Raw genomic sequence first — 20564 nt, 5'->3', positions numbered from 1 at the left:
ACACATAGCACACCTCAAGCCCATGTTCATAGTGGCACAGACAGAGTACAGCAATATAAGAGTAGAATAACAAAGCTCTGTATTTTCAGTAATATTTCGCAATGACATCTGCCTCAGCGAAGTCCCTTCTATATTATTAAATCTTCTAGAACTAATCAATGAATGAGCGGAAGGCAAGCAGTTTGAGTTTATTGTGATGGCTTATATACATTTACATCTTGCCAACAAAATAAACCATGGTTAAAAGAAACAATTATTTTATGTTAGTAAAATTAAGAAGGTTTTATTTATTTCCCAGCATTTGTAACTGGTATCTATGCTATTGAAAGGTAAGTTCAGTTTTACAACTTAAATCTCAAATGGTATCTTTTATCTTGTCATCCCATTAAAGGCACTTAAAAAATGTCAAGACAGGTGAGAAGTGTTTACAAATGTTTCTGATCATTTTAAAACCCGTGCTTTCCACATCCAATAATTCTCATATGTTGTTTTACAAATATCTCTTTTTCATTTCTGCATTATGGTTTTGTGCCTACCACTGTGATGATCCTCTTTATACAGAGTACTTAAACTGAGTGAAATTAAAGCAGAGAAAAAAGCAGTTACAACATTAACTACATGTTTTGTAAATCACCTTGCAATTAATTGCATTACTGCTTATGTCTTTTGGAGAACACCTGATCGTGCCTAGGAGTAGGAAATGAGTAACAAAAATATGAGCAGTGTTAAGAAAAACATAATATTTTAAAATGTGAGTGTAAAAACATACCTTTGTTATTTCCAAGGCCATAATCAAACCCTTGTCCATTACTACAGCTTGTCCCCTTACTGAAAGCTTGTATTGAAAAAGGACTTGGGGGAGGAGTCTGAACATTTTGATCTAGAAGGACTTGCTCTGTAAAAAAAACACACCACTTCAGAATTAGACCTTCTTAAGCAACCGATTTACATTGGAAAGATGAGTCACAAGGCAAAGGAGCGATATTTTTTTCCCCACAGATAGCACTCTACCACTCTACTCAATTCTCTTCAGAAAGACAAGCACATCTCTTCTTCAGAGCTCATGCTCTAAAAATAAAAAGACGGAAGACTTAACACCATGCAGACTGTTTCATGTTTGACTGAGTTGCTGCCAGCTTTGCCATCATATGCCACTTAGGAACAGGCTTGACACTTTGTTTTTCAGTAACATCACACCATTCAATGTTTATTCTTTGGACAGCAATTGCTAAATTCATTTGACCAAGCAGGGTGGAGAAAAGATAGTTTTCAGAGTGACAAACTCAGACCCAATAAACTTTTAATCCTGGCTATCCCCATAATAGTTCACAGGACATAAGACATTTTTTCCCCTGACAGATTTATTCATATCTGATACCGAGTACTACAGTTTTGCTTTCTGTATGGTACTAAAAAGACCTCCAACTAAAACCAATCTGGGGTCTTTCAGAATATCCATAACAACTAAAGAGCCAAGATAAATGAGACACAGAATCCACTTGACTATTTGGATTTAGGGAGACATTACTGAATTAATATGGTCAGAAATACCATTCCAAGTGATGATCTATACGAAATAATTCACATGAAATCTCCCAAATGCAGGTTAAAAGCTCAGGTTGGCACCTTGAACAAATTTTCCTTTTGTAAACGTACTAAAATTAATGTGGATTTAATAATAATAAAAAAATCACAACTCTAAGAGCCATTTTTAGAAAATTGTATTTCAGGCCAAAACTGCATTTCAGAGTATGAATTTTTATATAACACATATACTCAAATTTAAAAAGAAAAAAAAATATTGGGGAGAAGGTTGGAAATTGAAACTCAGTTCAAAAAAGAAAGAATCTAGAATTTTTCTGAATTATAGGCAACTCTAGATCTTGCTGTAGCGTTTCAGCTAAAGTATCCTGATATCTGCCTACAGACTGGTGCATTCAGTATGACTTTTGCTCTGTCTCTGACAAATCCTGCCTCTTCCTGAAAATTTCATTATCATTTTATTAAATAATGAAAATACAAAAGCAATCTGAAAGATGGTATTATTTATGGATAAAAATATAGACAGTTGCAAATCTAGCTGGAGCTCCTCCAAATGCTAATTATTTCCCTCCAGCCAAAGCACTGAAACTGATGACAGAGTATTCCTAATTAATTTCATGGCAAATGAAAGCAGTTTAAATCTTTTTCAGATGTAGCTTAAACTCATTAGTTTTACTTCGTACTGAGGTGGACTAGCAAGATAGAATAGATTGAAATATTCCAGTAATTGCACCAATAACTACTTAAACTGCTTTAGCTAGATGCACAAGAGACATCTATCCTCACCCTACTTATATAAACTCATCTATAAAAGAATAAAACCAGGCATGTCAAGGCATAGGACTTGCATCAGAAAGTTTCTAAGATGGTATCCCAATGCACTGGATTGTAAAAATGCTACTACAGAGTTTCATCCTCAGAGTTTGGAGCTTGCATTTCTGGTCTTCTGTGAGAACACCAATATACTTGAAGACATCCTTTTTCACCATGATTGTCAGTCAAATACTGTAACAGATTGTCCAAAGAGGCTGGAGATAGTTAGAACTCGACTAGACAAGGGCTTGAGCAACCTGATCTAGCTGAATCTGCACTGACAGGGAGGCTGGATAGATGATCTCTTCCAGAAGTATAAATACCGACAGATCACTCCCTGTCTCATCTTTTAAGGGAATATAAGTAGCCCATAATCTTGCACAGGAGAACTCATCCAGATGGGCTGGGACTATCTGTTAAGGAAATAACAGTTTCAGAATACCTCAGGGTATTCATATGAAGTATTCAGAGTGAAAGAAAGATATTTTAGATCAGTAACAATAGCTTGTTTGGGGGGAGATCAACAAGAAGGATGATTAGAGGGGAAAAAAAAGGCAATAAAAACCTTTGTGTACTAAAATTTTGTTTATGTTTTCTTTTATTATTTCTAGGTCTTACCCAATCTGAACATAAATTATCAGGACAGAAATTCTGCATTTTAAGGTAAAGCAATCATACTTTGCTAACTAGAATAATTAACTAATTTGATACCCAATCTGAACATATATTATCAGGACAGAAATTCTGCATTTTAAGATAAAGCAATCATACTTTGCTAACTAGAATAATTAACTAATTTGATGTTAATTTTAAATACAGTGTTAAAAAACATGTTAAGTTTTTAAGAGGATGATGTGTGACAGAATTAACAAACTTAAAATCAAAAGGAACATAAATAATTCATTCTGCTCTGCTTTTCAGAGACACAAAATAGACCACAGAAAGCTAACAAAAATGCACAATTACTTATTTAAAAATGATCCCCATAGCTAAAAGAAGGACAGTTAAAATTATGATCCATAACTCGTACAGAAGACGACCTGGGGAAATATTTTATCTGTTCTTTTAAAAAAACTTTTAAAGAATGTTTATAAACAACTTTGAAGTCCAACCGTGTAAAGTAACTCAAATGAAAAAGTGTAAATTAATGTTATACCTGTTTAAAACTCAGTTCCTTCTTTATTTATTTGTCCTGTTTAGATTGCTTAATTTTTTCTAAGTTCATTTAAAAAACAAAACAAAACAACAACTTGCCATCTTCATGTCGGAGGTACTGGTTTCCACCTCTGTCTCTAGCTAATGACCATGCCTCGCCTTCATCACTTTCACAGAACTCTACCATGCTGTTCTTATCCATTTGCACCCATGTACCTTCTGAATTAGTCACCTGATGCACACATATAAAAAAGCACAATTTATTGACTTTTCAGATAGTTTAGTAGCATGATTCAGCAACTTATTACAGTATCTGAAAAACACATTCATTCCAATCTTTATATTACAAAACAAACATGAAAAAAAAAGTTTCTTAAATTAAGGCCACAAGCTGAGGCAGATTGAAAGACCAAAACTATTTATGGCACACTTACAGTTAGGAGTATTTCCAAAAATCTTAGACCTGTTTATGTTCAGAAGAAGCAAAACACCAACACCACAACTTTAGAACATCCAAACAAGCCTAAATAAAAACTTGAAGGAGATATTTACCAAAATATGCTTTTTTATTGGTGGCTGCAATAGTAGAATTGTAATACCAAGTTATATATGAAAAGTTTGTACGAGTACTAATTTTGTTCCTGACATTATATTTAGGAAATAGCATGACACACTTCATCCTTAAGCCCTTCTTAACCATAAAACACCACAACTGGGAACAGTAACAACAGTTCAGCAACTGAACAAATGAATACAATCAATACAGAAAAATAGAATAATTTGTTAATTGGTTAGGTCCTAGAAAAACACTTTTTCAATGAAACAAAATTCTGTCAAAGAATATGACAAAAAAGTAGAACAAGAAACATTTTGTAAGGAATAGTGTAACAGAAATATATAAGCAAGCATATGTAACTGCAGTACAATTTTAACATTATTCCAATCAATGCACACATCTAAAAGGCAAAAGACATAATTGCATTAGCATTTATAATATAAACCAAGTTCAAAGGTTAGTATTTATCATGACGGTTGGAAAAGCAAACCTGTACAGGGGCAGATTCTTTTGTTGCGTTTACTACTGTTATATACTGGTATCTATGAAGACATGAACTGAAGCTACAAGGATCCATACCTCGCCCACTGCCTTGACTTTGTTTCCCAGAACTAACATTCCAATTGGGATACCTCTAAGGTTAGGGCAGCTTCTGATGTTGTGACCTGATGGGCCAGTCTTCACTACCTTGTACACTCCAGGTCCACCTCGAAGGAATGGCATATCTTGTTCTTGCATCACTGCTTCCTGTGGGCAGTGTGAATTTAGGTCTTTGAAAAAATCATCAGTATTAGACCTAGATTCCTGAGAAATTAAAAAAAAAAAAAAAAAAGGCAAAACAAAACAGAATAAAACCTATTAATAATACCTTTGAACTCTTTAGGTAAGAAATACTTATTTCAAGACTACAATAGCTAAATTTCAAAGCTAAAAGAGATACTAGTTACATTGCTAATTTTAGTGTGCAGTGATAAACAACTAACTACTAGCAAATTACACATTAATTGAAAAGTCACCATATTACTCTTGAAACAAAACTAGTATAAATGTAGCCATTTATATAAAAGGAGTATCTCATATCTACCATTAGAGACAAATTATTTACTCTAACCGCTTTCACTAGACCTTGTTTCCTACTGACATTTATCAGGACACACACTCATTCCTTCTGCTACATTTGTGAAATTTTGTGAAAAAGACTGGAGCTATGTAAAGGGAATTTGAATATTATCTCTTTCCAAAGGATATTATTCTTTTTTTTATTTCACATTTAGAATACACTGTTAATTTAGAGTAAAGGTAAAATTGTGACAAAGAGTAACAGCAACACCATAGATTCTTCAATGCACATATAAATATTAGTGCATATTTGTTATTTTCACAATGACAATAAAAATGGCCTGCAAATTTATTTCACCTGATACCCGTTACAGATGAAATATATACCCAGATCTGAAATGAGGAAACGCTTTTTAAGTTTCCTACCAAGAAAAACGGCTAGTTACTAAAAGAAAGTAAGTATTAGCACAGATTTTTCAGCTGGCCATAGCTTAATAAAAGGGCTATTGTACAGAAAAATATGAGGGATGGGAGTAACGTAATGGACATTTATATCAGAAGAAAGCAAGTAAGAAGCAGGAGCAAGCTCTATTACGCTTATAATGCAAGTCACAGGTGCTTTTAAAAGAACACCTGAAAGTTAAGAACTAAGTAATGCCCTGCGGGATGATGCCAGTGCTTCACCTAGTCCAGTATATTGTCTTCAGCAACGGCAACAGGAGATGCTGTTTAGAAGTAGCATACAAGTCTTTCTGAGTGGCCTGTCACTTATATACCAACAGCATTTAAAATCTTTTTATTGTGGATGTTAGAGAGTATACCCTATTTTATTTAGTCTTTATTTATGAATCTGATTTCTATAAATTTGTTTAATTTCTGAATGTGCTGATACTTTCTGCCGCCACAATCTCCTGTAGCAACACCTTCCAGCAGTTCACTTCCTGCTGTGTAGAAGAATACTTTATCAGTTTTAAACCAAACTTCTGCTTATGTTATTTCCTTTTTAATTAATGCCATTTCCTCTGATCTCTTTAATTATCATATTTTCAACTTTTTAGTATTGAAGTCTGTGCACTATCTCTGGAGTAATACAGCAGTCTTACCAAGAAGCCTTTACACAGAAATGAATCTGTTCTGCAAATACATAACTTTCAAAGCAAGTTAATACAAGCTGAGGTAAACTGGTTCAAGAAAAAAAAAAATCTCTATGTTTATAAAGACAGTTTAAACATTGTCTAGATCTTGAAATAACAATAAATACGTTTATTTTGGGGAAAAAAATTCAGTGGAAAACCTGAATCTCTAAACCAATATGTGCAACAGCAAGTATCATCTTCATTACAAAGTTCATATGAAAAAAACTCGCTCTCAAAATCACTACAGGGCTGCAAAGAGATTTAGACAAGCACTTCTGTAGACAATTTAAACTGCTTAACTGTACATAACATAACTTGTTCCTATAATTGTATAATTTTAAAAAAAGATTAAGAATGGGCGGAGTATTTATTAAATATTTGTGGCTTTACTCATATAAATATCGTCTTATTAGATGCTGCAACTTAATGTGTACCCTCCAATAACAGAAAAAACTTTACTAGTACATTCTGCTTTAAAAAGAGAATGAAAGCCTTTATTTCGTTACTAGGCCATCTCTCTGAATTTGTAATTTGGTTCATTAAAAAAAAGAAGAGTGCTACTTATGAATTAATGAAAATTCAATGATCTGCCCTGGTATTTTTTTGTCATCCTAGAGGAAGAGACACAGATACAGCATTCTATGCAAATCTGCTATTTCCTGTAAAAATAATTCAAAGTAAAACAGACTTCAAAGAATATTTAGCATAAAGTTGACTCATAAGGTACAACCTGAAAACATGAGATACAGAGTGACTGTTCCTGTCATTTAACTCACCTTAGGGGGTAAAGCTTTGGAAGTCCATGAAAAAAAGTCCAAATCCCTTACTCCTTGGCTAGCATTAAAGACATTCTGAGCAACAAAGTTTAAAAAAAAGACATATATCAACAAAGAAATGGGAACAAAGAAACATTGGAGGAAGAAGCTCGAGGTACTATAATGCAAACTTTCTCCACAAGTAAATTTACTGGTAGAATGTTTTGCAAAAGGGGAAAGTTTTGTTTTCCTAATCAAGTCACCTGAGTCCATTGCTCACCATGGCAAATCATCCATTAAACAAAAACAGTTTAGTATGTCAAAAGCTCGAAATGGATGTAGTGTGTCATGCCATTTACTGAAATTAAGAGCCAGACATTTCTCATAAAGCTTGAGACTTCGTGCACAGAAAAATCCCACACTTCTGTTACAATGAAACAATAGTTCGTCCCACCACAAACCACAGTTGTATAGCAAGACAGTCTGCTGTTCTGAAAGATAATTTCAATTATTGTAGGACAACTGCACACGGACTTTCAGTCACCAGGTCAGAACTGAAAAGATGCAGAAGGGCTAAGCTCACTATTGTTGAAAGCAATTCACTTGCACAGAATGATTTAATCAGTTTGCACATCAAAATCGCACTCTTTACCAGAGCCAAAAATTTTAGAGTGCTGTAAGGAAAACGATCACTAAGATTTTATTAGCTTCATAAAATATACAATGCATTTACTAGTTTATTATGAATTATTATAAACCAAATGGAGCTGCCAGAGAGAGTTCCCTAATTTTATAACCAACTGCTCGTACTATAGAAAGGGGCACTGCTGTTCTGTATATTTTTTCCTCCCACAGAACAGCTAGGACAGCTTTTTTTAATCACTGGAAAACATGAAAAAGAAGCCATCTTTTCTCCATAAACTGGTTTCTACTCATTTCAAAGAAATTTTTACTGTTCCTGTCAAATGAAAGAATTAACAGTACATGTATATTAATAATCAGTATTTAGGACAGAATCCCTTTGGCAAAGCCACCATTTTATCTATATGAACAGAAGTATCAAAATCTTATTTCCTATCCCCATCCTGATAGGGCAACCAAGTGAAATCCCTGGACAGCAGTCACATTAAAATTTAACAGCAGTTAAAAAAAAGGCAGTGAATCCTCCTCTGTATTCCTTGAAAAAACAGTAGCATGTTAAAAGTAAGTAAATCCACACTTCTAACTCATGACAGAAGCAAATCATCTAGCTCTATACTGTTTGCAAAACTTCTGCTTACATCAAGTTTCAGTAATGCAAATGATTTGCAATTTTGACAAAAACAGGAAAATTGTCAAACACTAGCATTCCTTTAGAATTTAGTACCTCTACCCAAAATCAAAAGAGGTACTAATGCACTAGTGAGCTATGTTTTGGGGCACTGGGGAAGGTGGGGAGGGTGTTAGATAGGAAGATTGGCAGAGTTAAGGCTTATCAATTTGATGTAAAACTATGACAACTATAAAAAGCTTACATTTGCCTAATGACAGTATACTTCATAGGCATTCAATGTAGTTTAATGGACTAATTATACTACTTCACAGCATATCTCTTATTTTGTGATAGACTTCTACTGTACAGAGAAACATGGACTATCCATACCTAAAAATATTTAAGCATTGTTTCAAAGATCCGCTTTTGACTGTTATAAAGCTATATGTGTAAAACAAAAAAGAAACCAACAGCAGTGAAGTGGGACCGTGCTGGCTTAGCAACACTGAGAAGATCAAACTAGGAGGTCTCCTTTGCTCTGGGAACTTTAGATGTTCCTGGCTATTAGTACACTGTATGCCAGTTTAGATGACTAGATCAGGCGTGTATTTGAGAATTAAGTTTTCATTCTGAAGAAACTACTACATACAAGCTTTCTATTTAGTTCTTATGCTATCATCTGTAGATTTAGTTCATTTTTTCCTTTCAAGCTTTCCCTTCCAAAACCTAAAAAAAAAAATTTTTTCCAGTAAATTTTAAGTTTCAGAAATAAAAAAATTAAATATCGATTTCTTCATTTTGCCACCAAAAATTAGCAGACCATTAAGCAGCATTTAAAATCTCAATTAATACTATTTTTCAAAGCTAAGGCTTATCTTAAACAATCATCTTGACATTTTACCCAATATAGTCTTACTCTCCAATTGCTTTCCATCATGCCTAAAATGATGGTAGTAATCTCTTGTGAACATCCTTCAACATTTCCACAGAACATTCAGCTTTCTGAGGTTCTGTAATCAAACACTGCAGTCTACAAACTAATTTTGGTTCTTTCTTCCAATGCAATAATGGTTTGAAAAACTTGCAGTTTCTCAATCCTGCTTGCCAATGGTGGTTGGGGAATGTAATAATAACTGGGCAGCAGGGTACAATCTTCCCTAAAATAAAAGTTTGACAGTTAAAATGAAGTAACAAAAACATATCTAGAACATGATTTTTGAAAAGTCAAGTTCCACAGCTTAACAAAGATAAAATTATTCTCTTCCTAGTGTGTACTGGTTTATGCTGTATGTACCTTTCTGCTAAGTACTGTGTTTAAGCATGAACATATAACTGTCCGTGTAAGGAACTTAACAAGTATTTTTTCAAAAACAGGTAACTGAATGTCGTAAGACAGAAAGAAAAGTAACTACCAGGGAAGGAAGCAGCTTATGCAAAATGACAATCTATTAAAACTCATACTCTTATCCCAAATCACCATCTATTAAATTCATAGTCTCATAATCATATTAACTACAATGGATTGGATGCTCAATTTTTAGATCAATGGCTATGTAGCAGCTCCTCATGAAAAGAATTGACTATACAGCTTTTCTTAAGAAGGTAAATGACCACAGCTCAAATAAATAGTTTAGCAACTATAATGGATCTCTGATTTCCAATGATCATTTCTCTTTAACTATAATAGTTTTGATCGAAATATACAGAAACAGTGTATTTAGGAGATCTAAGATACTCAGTATTTGCTTTATCATAAAATATGTGGTTAATGTCTACGAAGAAACATAAAATATAAATACAATATATATGCCAGGAGAATAAGAGCCGAAATTAACACTGATGAAAAATTCTACTTTTTTTTTCTTTGTTCACTGTTCCATTAATACAGTGATGAAATAGAAGAATTCAAGCTTTCTTTGAAATATATACCTTAAATATATTTTACAAAATGTACAGAGAGATTTTGTTTACTTAAGGGATGATTAGAAAAAGCCTGTATGCTTAAATGTCACAAAGTTATGTAATTGGAGTTGCCAAGTCTGCATACTCATGAGTTGAATAAAAATTGAGTCTAATAAAAGTAATGTGACATTCATTTGAACAGGGAATACAATGACTAATTCAGCCACTTCATTTTCCATTTGTATTTTCAGTCACGAGAGACTTTTTCCAGTCTGGTTCCTTCTTCTGAAAACCAATACTGGTAGAACAGCTTTGAATTCCAAAAATCTTGTATATTAACAGATTATTTTTTTTTTTTTACTACGTTCTGCTCATCATGTCATTCAGGTACCCAAATCAACAGAAAAGGATGAGCAGATATGGATTATTGCACAATTTCACCTGCAGAACCTTTAGCATTTATTGCTTAATTTAACATTTTTTGCCACGAGTCATTCACCCTTAGAAGACTGCACAATCAAATTTGACAACTTTATAAAAATACAGTTCTTTTCTCGGACAGTTTAGAGAATGACAGACATATATTTTTTAATATTCTCAACTCAGTAATCACCTTAAAAGAGATTTTATTTTAAAACTTTCTACCAAGAAAGCAGTATCACTTTATGTGATCAAGATTTAGCAGGAAAATGTATTTTAAGCTGCGTTACAAAAATCAGGAGCTTCCAAAAGAGTTTATTGACTTTCATCAAGTTATGTGGTGCATAATGCTATAATAGCATGCATTAAAGACTAAGGAATTAAAAAATAAGCCACTGAACCTTGACTTTTGTTTTGTGGCCTTTAAGAAAGAAAAAGTTAGAGAACATTTTTTCCTTTTTCCTCCTATTATTATGAATCAAACCAACAAATCTTAATGCTTAAATACGGTCATAATGAAATTAAATAGCTTCAGGACATGCTAAGTCCTTTCAAAAAATTAAAAATATGAGAGATGCAAAGAAACCTTCCATCTGAAATGAGCTCAAAACACATCTCTCATTATACATAGCTACATTGTTACAATAGTTGCTTTTGTAAGACTTTTGCTATGTTGGCCACTGGCTGCTTACTGATCAGAAGCTAAGAAAGAATGTGACTTTTACCTTGTGCTATTAAGGATGTAATATAACTGGTTAGTTAAAAGAAAATTAGTAATATCTACCAACTCCTAATAGTCCAAATGGTATCAAAACTAATTCACAGCACTGTTTAAGGAAAAAAAAAATCTATAACATTTTATCTGAACAGAAGCATTTGGAGTGAAATGTATGATAATTAAATGCTGTTTTCCACGTTTCATTGTACCTGACCTACTTATTAAAATGAAATTTGAATTATCAAGATTATATTACCAAGATTGAAGACTCAGTTTATTTATGACAGCCATTTCCTTTCAAGCTTTTCTTGGAGACCACAGGGTATGTTCTGCTCCAGAACTAAGTGTGTACTAGAGCCATTTCAAATGTACCAACCAGTAAGTTCTTGCTAACCACGTACATGACTATTGAGCTGAAAACTTTTCCCCTCAGCAAGTAAACTTAGGAATTTCTATTCTATTAGGAATAGAAAAAAATGAAATAAAATCTAACAAAATATAATACCCATCCAGGCTTACAATAAATGCTTTGTGAAAGTACACTATAGCTATTTTCTAATGAGTGTCAGTTTCCAAGGCCAAAAATACAAGCAAGATTTTAAGCAAAGCATGTATTTTTTCGATGTTTTCGTATATTCTACAACAAGCTAGATAAATATGCCTGTCGTCATAGTGTTTAAGTGACTGATGACTGAGTACAGAAATAATTTGCTTCCCAAATGCAATATTAAAGTACTTCCCAAAATAAGGATTTCATTGAAAGAAATCTCCAAATAGAATTATATCAACAAATAATTTATAGACAAGAAGGTGAATAGGAAGAAGATGTAGTCACATCATATAACAGTGTTTGTCAGAACGCGGGCTGCAGCCACAGGGGATTTATGAACTGCCTGATTTGGCTACTGGCAAACAGCCCACTTTCACTGGAACCAGGAATATCTCAGTCCTTCTATGATACGAAAACATGAACAGGGTGACATTACTGGCTGCAGGTGTTTAATTTGGCCAAATATTTGTTAACTGCCTTCAACTGCAGCAGCAGCTCACTCATAAAATAGGACAAATCAAATCTAAATAGCTGTATTAGCAATTAGATCTGGTTCTCACATTCTGCCCTGAAGAAACCAAGGTACTGCACACTCTGGGGGAACGCACAAAGCCAGGTGAGCCAGAAAAGCCTGCATTTTCAGAAATTTTTTGAGAAACGTTGGTTCAGCTAGTGTACTTTTTTCTTTACGTGTTTTTAAATTTTTGTAAAACTGTATCTTGTTTACAGGTGTAACCGTTGAATTGTAGTGGTAGTGATCACCATTAAAGTTATTCAAATAAATTATGCTTACTCTTACTAGAAATCCAATTTTTTACTCAGTCTTGATGTTCTGGGATTCTTTGCTTAGCTAATAAATTAATAACCCAAGGATTCAGGTGTAAAACTCACAAAAAATATACACAAAAAACAATAGAGCCTAAGGAACTTTTCAAGTTTTTTTTTTAAAAAGCCTCAATTACATTGATTCACTGCAGGCTGCAAGCCTCTTCTGAAATCACGGCATCAGTGGGCCACTTTACCAACAATGACATCTTGCATCAGAAACACCTGGTGCAGACCACAATCTACTACGATGATACTTTTGTACACTGCTATAGCGGTCCTTGCACTTTAGTTTCCTTCTAGAAGAGGCTTCAACAGAAAAAGCCTTGTACCTTTCTACACTCCACCCTCATTACACAATAGCCCTCAAAAATGCAAACACATATAAGGTAGTATTTGGAAATGAAAATATTGTTTACCTCAGGACTCATTTGCAGCCTTAATTAAAGAAAGTCTTGTAATGAGGATAGAGTGTACTTTTGGATATTTTTCAAAGGCACCTTTACTTACGTCAACAGGTACCAGAAGGCTCTTGCCAAGATGTTGGTTAAAAGAGAGACACCAGGCTTCAGTGTAACCATTCATGTTAGGAACATACTTCTTTATTGTCTCATCATTCAGCCTCAGCCAAACACCATCATCATTGTGGATCTATGGGAAACAAGCAACAAGAACGAGCCACGCCCTCCTGTAACTGTTCCGTAGCTAGTAAGGATTAACAGACTTCAGACAAACAGACAATAGTAGCAAGGAAGTAATGATCTTCACTATGCTGATAGAATGTAAGAGGAGGAAAAGAGGAATATTGACAAAACCAGAATTTCAAAGCAATGGAAGGCATATCTTTTTAGAAGGCAAGGTGTGATCAGATCATGCAATAATAGGAGTTGCTTTGAGAGGAAGAGGAAAGAAAGCCAAGCCTTCATAAGCTTCATAAATTCCCCACTTCCCATTTTTCCACTACTGATATAACTTAGTAAATTGCAAAAAATATTCCTTGTATATGAAGTTATATTGTAAGAAAAATACATGCATAGTAGTCTAACACACTAGTGATCTTTCAGAAGTGTAAGTGAAAGATGTAGTGAAAATGCCACCTACATCTGAATTTGTGTGTAGAGTTGAAATAGTAAGTCATGAACAGCTCAATCCTTAGAGATATTATTATAAGATGAACTCTAGGAAATTTGTTTACTCATATCAGAGTCTCAGAAGTTTGTTACACAGGTTTTCAAGTAAGTAAATTAAAAGGAAATGACAGCTTGAAAAACTAAATTAGTAAATATTTAGATTTTTGCAATTTATCCTCTTAAGTTGTATATGTCAACATCTAAACATGAAAAAACATTATTTGCATGAATTAATTCTACATCTTAGCCCAATTTTTAACAGAAATGTCTTATTAATTACCTCGTCAATGAAAGTGATGGATCCATTGACTTTCACTATGCCTATTTGCTCACTCTGAAGGGAAGGGTGGCTACGGATACGAAGCCCTGCACTGTCCTTGGCCACAAATTTGCGAACCTAAGAGAAGCAAAGGAAGACAGTAAGGAAGAAAAAATTGGAACAGAGCTCTCAAAGAGTAAAAAGAAATAGGCTTAACAGACTCTGAAATGCTAGTGACAAGACGGCAGTCTTAGAGTTACAGTTTGTTGCTAGTTTCCCATGGCTGCTGTGTATAACTTCATTTTTTTTACTATAACCAATAAAATCATAATATTAAAAAAAACCCCTAAAAGTAAAAGTGCATTTACTCAGTCTTGGAAAGATCTCTGTTATACCACACAATATTCAGCACAATCTTCTGATTCTTTTAACTGCCCCCCCCCCTTCATTCTTGCAAGTTTCAAGAGTTTTGCCTTTTCAAATTTAATATTTCCAGTAACTGATCAGCCTGGGATTACCAGTTCTCATTTACACTACCATACCATTCTGTTTAGTCAGCTTTTTGGCTAAAATTTGGATATTTTCCTTAGCTAAAGAGTTTAAACAGCCATTTAAAAATAGAAAAAGAATAGATCTTTCTACTTATTTTATTTTTCCAATAGCTATTTCAATAGTTTCTCCCTTTTTCACAGGAAGGTTAGATAAGATGCTCCTTGTCATTAGTTTGATTTACTACAGCTCCCAAAATCTCCCAGTTGTTATTCGCTAACATTTTTTCACCATTCAAACACATCAGGCACCTGTCTCATAGAGAACAAATGTAAGCACCCTTTTGGTCTCTGGTTTTAAGAACTGCAGAGACTCTATGCATGTGGTATAAAACTTTTTTCTTGGAAGGTTATTTTCAAACTCCACACATAAAACTGAAAAAAGTATCAACTGAAGTATGGACTCCATCTTTAACTTAACATAAGCACAGAATGATATGGAAAGAATAAACTCAGGAAAAGGTAATGAAAGGTAACAGCTAAGTGCACAAATTATTCCCCCCCCCCCAAAAGTATTTCTTTTAATTAATGGTATTTATTTTAAGGCTAATTTTAAAAAACACAGAAGCACGCAAAAATGTGCAAGGTTTTGCTTAGTAACAATCCTGTTACCCCAAGGATTTAGATTTCTCTCAACAAGCAAAACTAAGACTTCCAAGGTCCTTGTAAAAATATAAGGCTGAACCACGGCTGACAGCATTCTCAACATAGGCAAGCCTATAAACAAAGCCTTGCAAATTAGGGGTCCTTGCATTATTACCCCAAAATGTTACTTCAGAAAACCGTATGACGGGTTGGCTACAACTTGGATTAAAAACTTGAATTTAGAGGAAGAAGAACTCACACTCAAGATTTGGATATGCACAGGCCTGGAAAGAGCATTTTTCCCCTTTGCAGCAGCTAACTAGTTAATAGAAAACTTCAAGCTGTAACTATAAACTGTTTAGGGATCAGATCCACTGACAGACAATACAACAAAAACCAGATGAAAAGTTCTCTTATGCGCATTTCTGACCATCATGAAAAACTTAATTGTCCGAGTCTTCTTTCTGATACAGCACCTCTTTGCTTGGAATATTTCTAAATGGCACAACAGTTCAGCAACTGTCCTGTAACACCCCCATAGTCAGTTCTTCTATGGAGCATACACAAACTGCACTCTGACTAAAAGAAGTGACTAACACAGAAAGGCATAACAATTAACATGTACACCTCCCTTACAGTGCACAGCAGTTTTCAAGAGCTTTGTTGCTGTGCCTTCTTATTTGGCGAATCTGAGAAGAGGTACACCTTGCAGCACAGAAAGGTGCGTCGTATAGGATAAAGCAACCCTAAAAAGGGGGTTAGCCATCTACGAAGGGATGCAAAAAACCACCCCCTGCTTTTGGGTTTGGTGGTTTTTTTTGCAATTGATGCTAGCTACTTGTTCAGTCATGCGAGGACAGTAGAAACAGTCAAAACATGCTAGTGACCAATCATTCTGGTACCAGTCTTGCCCCTTCCAATTCAGCTAAATTAGGACTGCTTTCTTCTAGTTGGTTCCAACTACCCTGAATTACATTACATAGCTTGAAAGATAACGTTTCCCTCAATAGGATGGGCAATGGAATTTCCTGCAGATTAGTTAATCTAAGTTTCACAGCCAATGAGGAGGCAGCAGCTCTTTTGGGTCATATACTCCAGGCTGAATACAGATCACTATGGTTATCTCCTTTACCAACTTGGACGGACAGGAAAACCAGATTGTCATCTGACCTCAGATAACAGAGAATGAAGAAGCCAATACAAAATCATAATATAGTATCCATTTCCAAACTGTGATTCAAGTAAGGTCTGACTACAAAATCGGAATGTTCCACTGCCTCAATGAAAATATTTTGGTGTTTCGAGTTGAGAACAGATCAGCACTGAGAATGCACTGTTAGTGTCCTTTGGTTATAACCATCTGAAATGTTGGGCTGACAAAGAAGAGGAAGAAGCTTCTAGAGCTCAACTAAGCCTTTCTTCTCAGTGAAACATGATCTGGTGTATTGGATGGTCTCTGATACATGTCTAATCTGCATTCTTGGCTTCAGAAGCATGGAGCACAATCACCTTTCTGTATTATTTATAATACTGTTGTTCATACACAAAGAATTATTCTAACCTGGTTTGTTATGTGATTTATTACAACACAGAAGAAAGAACACTGATAAAATGATTTACCATGAAAAATCTAATGCATTTTTGCAGCAGGCTCTACAGACACTATATACAGGACAGAAAGATGGTTCCTCTTTCAAAGAGACTGCAACTTGGAACAAGAAACAAGGCGTGCAAGTAGAACAACACAGGGAGATAATTAAACACTAGGTAATGCCTCAGAATATCAGAGGCCTAGCTTTTGTCAAGTATTTTTAACTGTCATGAAAACTGTTACTTGACAAAATGTCTCTGTTATATATGAACCAGTCACCCCAATTCCCACTGTAATGACTGAAAAGAAAGACGGCACTTCCATCCAGCAATTTATCTCATCTTAGACCAGATGTGTCTCTCTCTTTGGTGACAGCAAACAACACATATGACGATCAGCTTGGATGGAGATATTATTAAGTTCTGTGAGATGAATCTCACCCAGTAGGAACTGGGAGTTTTAATTAAGATAATGCAACCAGGAAGTCTTCCTTCCAAGAGAAGAGAGAAAGCCTAAAAGTATTTTTTTGGGGGGAAAAAAAAAAATGCAATGAGGGATAAAAAAATAGTGTGGAAAAACTACAGGTAAATTTATTATTTTTATTTTGAGGTGTGGGTGCAGGGAAAAGAATCTCGTTAGTGGCAGAAGCAGACACTGGATGCATTTACAGACTGGGGAACTGTACGAAAAGTTACTGTCTCTAGATTATTCAGGAAGTTGGAAAACAAATAAATCGGAACGTGCTGTACAGGTAAAAAGTTGGCAAAGATCTGATCCTTTTTGTAACCATGTATTTCTTAGCCACCTTTGCAGTTGTAATAAGACAGGGAAGGATAATCTTGTGATATTTCAGAATTCCACATCTTTTAATATAGGTTTATTCCATGAAGAAAAGATTCAGCGACACGTTTAATATCTCTTACTTCGCATCTAAGAGGAAGTAGAAAATTATTCCCTTATCTGGGCATTTTCCTTATAGCATTGCCACACCACCTTTCAGCTTTCCTCCGTTATTTCTGTCTACTTTAGTCCTTCAGGGTGGAATGATACGGTGAAATGGGGAAGTCAAAAGCTACAGAAAGGATAACATCTAAAAATAAAATCATGATATTCTAAGAAATTAAGATATCACTAAAGAAACTGATTTTGGATTTTATATTGACTGAAGAAAGATCCTTATCACAAAACAAAAAATATCTGTAAAGCCCTTTGTACTATTAATTTCATAGCACAATATCAAAGAAAAAGAATTAATAATAGTGCAGAATGCAGTCTGTGGCTTTCCTAATGGTTACACAATGTTTGTGTGACAAGCCAAGATTAAGGCAGTTTCTGTAGAACTTCTAACAGTTTTATTAATGGATTGACAGAAAGAAAAGGGAATGAATATCTTTCATTTTATCCAGTATATTAAGTTCATTCCATTCAGCACATTAAAGTGATTTGCAAATATCCCTAAGTCCTGCACCACTATAACATGATAAAGCATGTATTAAACAACAATAAAATCCCACCCAAATACAACTATCTGTTTTGGTTTTTTTTTCAGTTCTCCAAACCTTGTTTGGCTGAGGCTCTGCTTTTGGTTTAATAAGTTGGGTTCCAGGAGGTATCATTCCCTTTGGAGGATCTTTTACTTTCACTTCGAGTCCAGCATCTATAAGCAAAGAAAGACTAAGTTTAAAAAAAAGAAATATAAGGGGATATGTCAGTCAAACAGCAACTACAGTTTACAAGTGCTACAACTCAGAGCAGGCAAAATAACCCCTCATTATCTGTCTGCCATAAACAACACTTGCAGTTGCTTCAGGGTGCAAAGTATTACTTTCTCAACATTTGTATCTTCACATGTGGAAATTTACAGATGTATAAATCCATGTTGTTAATAGATATGTGTCATACCTTGCATACACAGCACTACTAGGTAATTCTGTATCCTAATAGTGTCTGCAGGGCTATGTTTCAAAGAATGGTGAACACAGAATAGTTAAATGTTTGAGGGGTGCAAGTAAAAGCTCCTGGAGAGGCAATAGCTTATGCATGCTGTACTGCTGAAGATGCTAATCACAAAATGTGAGAAACAGGTAAGAGCTTCTAAATCCAAGTTTACACAACCAGAAAAGGCCTATAGTGTAAAGAGCCAGTATCTTTAATTACATTGTTATAAAACCAGAAGGTCCTGGAAAATATCTCAACATAGTAAAATTCTCAGATCATGAAGAAAAATACATGTAAAGAAACAGTTCAAGCTTAAATAATAAATGGATATAACCTTGAGTAATAATCTTAGAAGAAATTGTTTCAGCAAACACCATTAAAGCCAAACTATAAAAATTTAATAGCCTTGGCAGATCTTTTTGGGTTTTTGTTTAATTTTACAGGGTGAGCCTTCGAAGAGCAACAACTTGAGAAAAAGCAACTAGACCTAGTGATAAACCTGTTGGTTTCATTAATGTTCTTTTAAACAGGCATGGCATTAGCAGAAGGAATCTAGAAGTATCAAGAATCAAGTACACTGGAAGCTCCTACGAATGAAAATGTTCCAGTTTGAAGAACAAAGATACCTATTAATAACCATCTTTTATTAATTTTATCTTCTGTAAGTAACACACAAAACCAAGTATCCCATTCCAATCCTATGCACAGTATGTGTATGTGCGTTTATGAGTATCACCTTCCATATTTACAAAAGGTGCTGTACAGTATCGGGGAAGAGGAATTGCTGGTCCTGGCAAACTCGCTTAAACTCTCCTATGAGCTCTTGGCCTAACTACAATGCCTCTGCTACCATCTTCACCATACCACCAGTAAGATTAACAGGGGACAATTCAAGATACAGACATTTTTTGAAGGGGGAATCTGTCCATGACATACTGTAGTATCTTATACTATAGTCCCTAGGACCAGCCAGACACCTAAAATACAGCTAAAAGATTTTCAGCAAGGAAGAACTCAAAGCATTTAAACTTAGTACAAATAATTGAAACTTAGGGTAGAGTTTCAATTAAGACCATGCTTTCTCTATTTTCCACAGAAGAAATGACATTATGGACTCCTGCATGGTCAGGAACAATCTTCCCTTTTCCCAGGTTCTTCAGTGGTTTTTTTTTCCCCTTTAACTATACATCTCTGTCACTCTCTTGTCACTGAAACAAGACATTTTTCTTGCAACACAGAGTAGAGAATAAGAAACTCTATTGATCTTGGAGTCCAACCACATTATAAACACATGATCTGCCAAATATATTCCTATTTCAAGCTGTGGTCTTTTTTCTTTTGAGAAAGAACAGGGAATTAGAATGCTTCTGAAGTGAAACTCGGGTGCTAGATTTTGCTATGACCTTTAACACTAAATCTTATGAGCATCAAGACATACATTTATCGGTATACAAACTGGATATAATATACATTTCTCCTTAAGTATAGTGAAAATTAAGTACCTATTTCAATGCCATCTATAGTAACATGGATGGTATAGAGACCAACAGCTCCAGGAGTCCAGTTTGCACAGTATGTACCATCATTATTGACTCTGATCAACATGTTTTCACTGGGTCTAGGCATAAACAAAACAATTAAAATCATTAAACAATTATTGTCTTCTTGAAAATCATTTGCAATAGTTTGGAAACCATTCTTTATTTTATTTTCCTTTCAGATCATCTAAATACCATTTTTCCGCCCATCCAATGTACTAATCCCGTATTATTTAGAAGTTATAAACCTCTATACCACTTTAATTTATAGCAAATGATGAAAGAACACATT

At 34.6% G+C, this 20564-nt stretch overlaps 1 protein-coding gene across 8 annotated transcripts in view; it reads right to left on the bottom strand.

Moving 5' to 3' along the window:
- MYCBP2 (MYC binding protein 2) overlaps positions 1 to 20564 on the bottom strand; it is a 212991-nt gene that overhangs the window by 51632 nt on the left and 140795 nt on the right. For 7 of the 8 annotated variants that reach the window (XM_087759490.1, XM_087759491.1, XM_087759489.1 and 4 more), the window contains exons 49-56: positions 20237 to 20352; positions 18356 to 18453; positions 14094 to 14210; positions 13194 to 13334; positions 7038 to 7112; positions 4646 to 4870; positions 3610 to 3742; positions 770 to 895 (exon numbers count right to left, since the gene is read on the bottom strand). In XM_087759490.1, coding sequence (XP_087615616.1) covers positions 770 to 895; positions 3610 to 3742; positions 4646 to 4870; positions 7038 to 7112; positions 13194 to 13334; positions 14094 to 14210; positions 18356 to 18453; positions 20237 to 20352 — 1031 coding nt within the window. The remainder of the gene's footprint in view (positions 1 to 769; positions 896 to 3609; positions 3743 to 4645; positions 4871 to 7037; positions 7113 to 13193; positions 13335 to 14093; positions 14211 to 18355; positions 18454 to 20236; positions 20353 to 20564) is intronic. The other variant, XM_087759495.1, reaches the window with a different exon arrangement.

This window comes from Nipponia nippon, unplaced genomic scaffold, assembly GCF_047370975.1.
Source record: "Nipponia nippon isolate SJK-2023a ecotype South Korea unplaced genomic scaffold, ASM4737097v1 scaffold_2, whole genome shotgun sequence".
Lineage (NCBI taxonomy): Eukaryota > Metazoa > Chordata > Aves > Pelecaniformes > Threskiornithidae > Nipponia > Nipponia nippon.
Note: the sequence above shows the minus strand (reverse complement) of the source record. Positions and strands in the feature narration are given on the sequence as shown.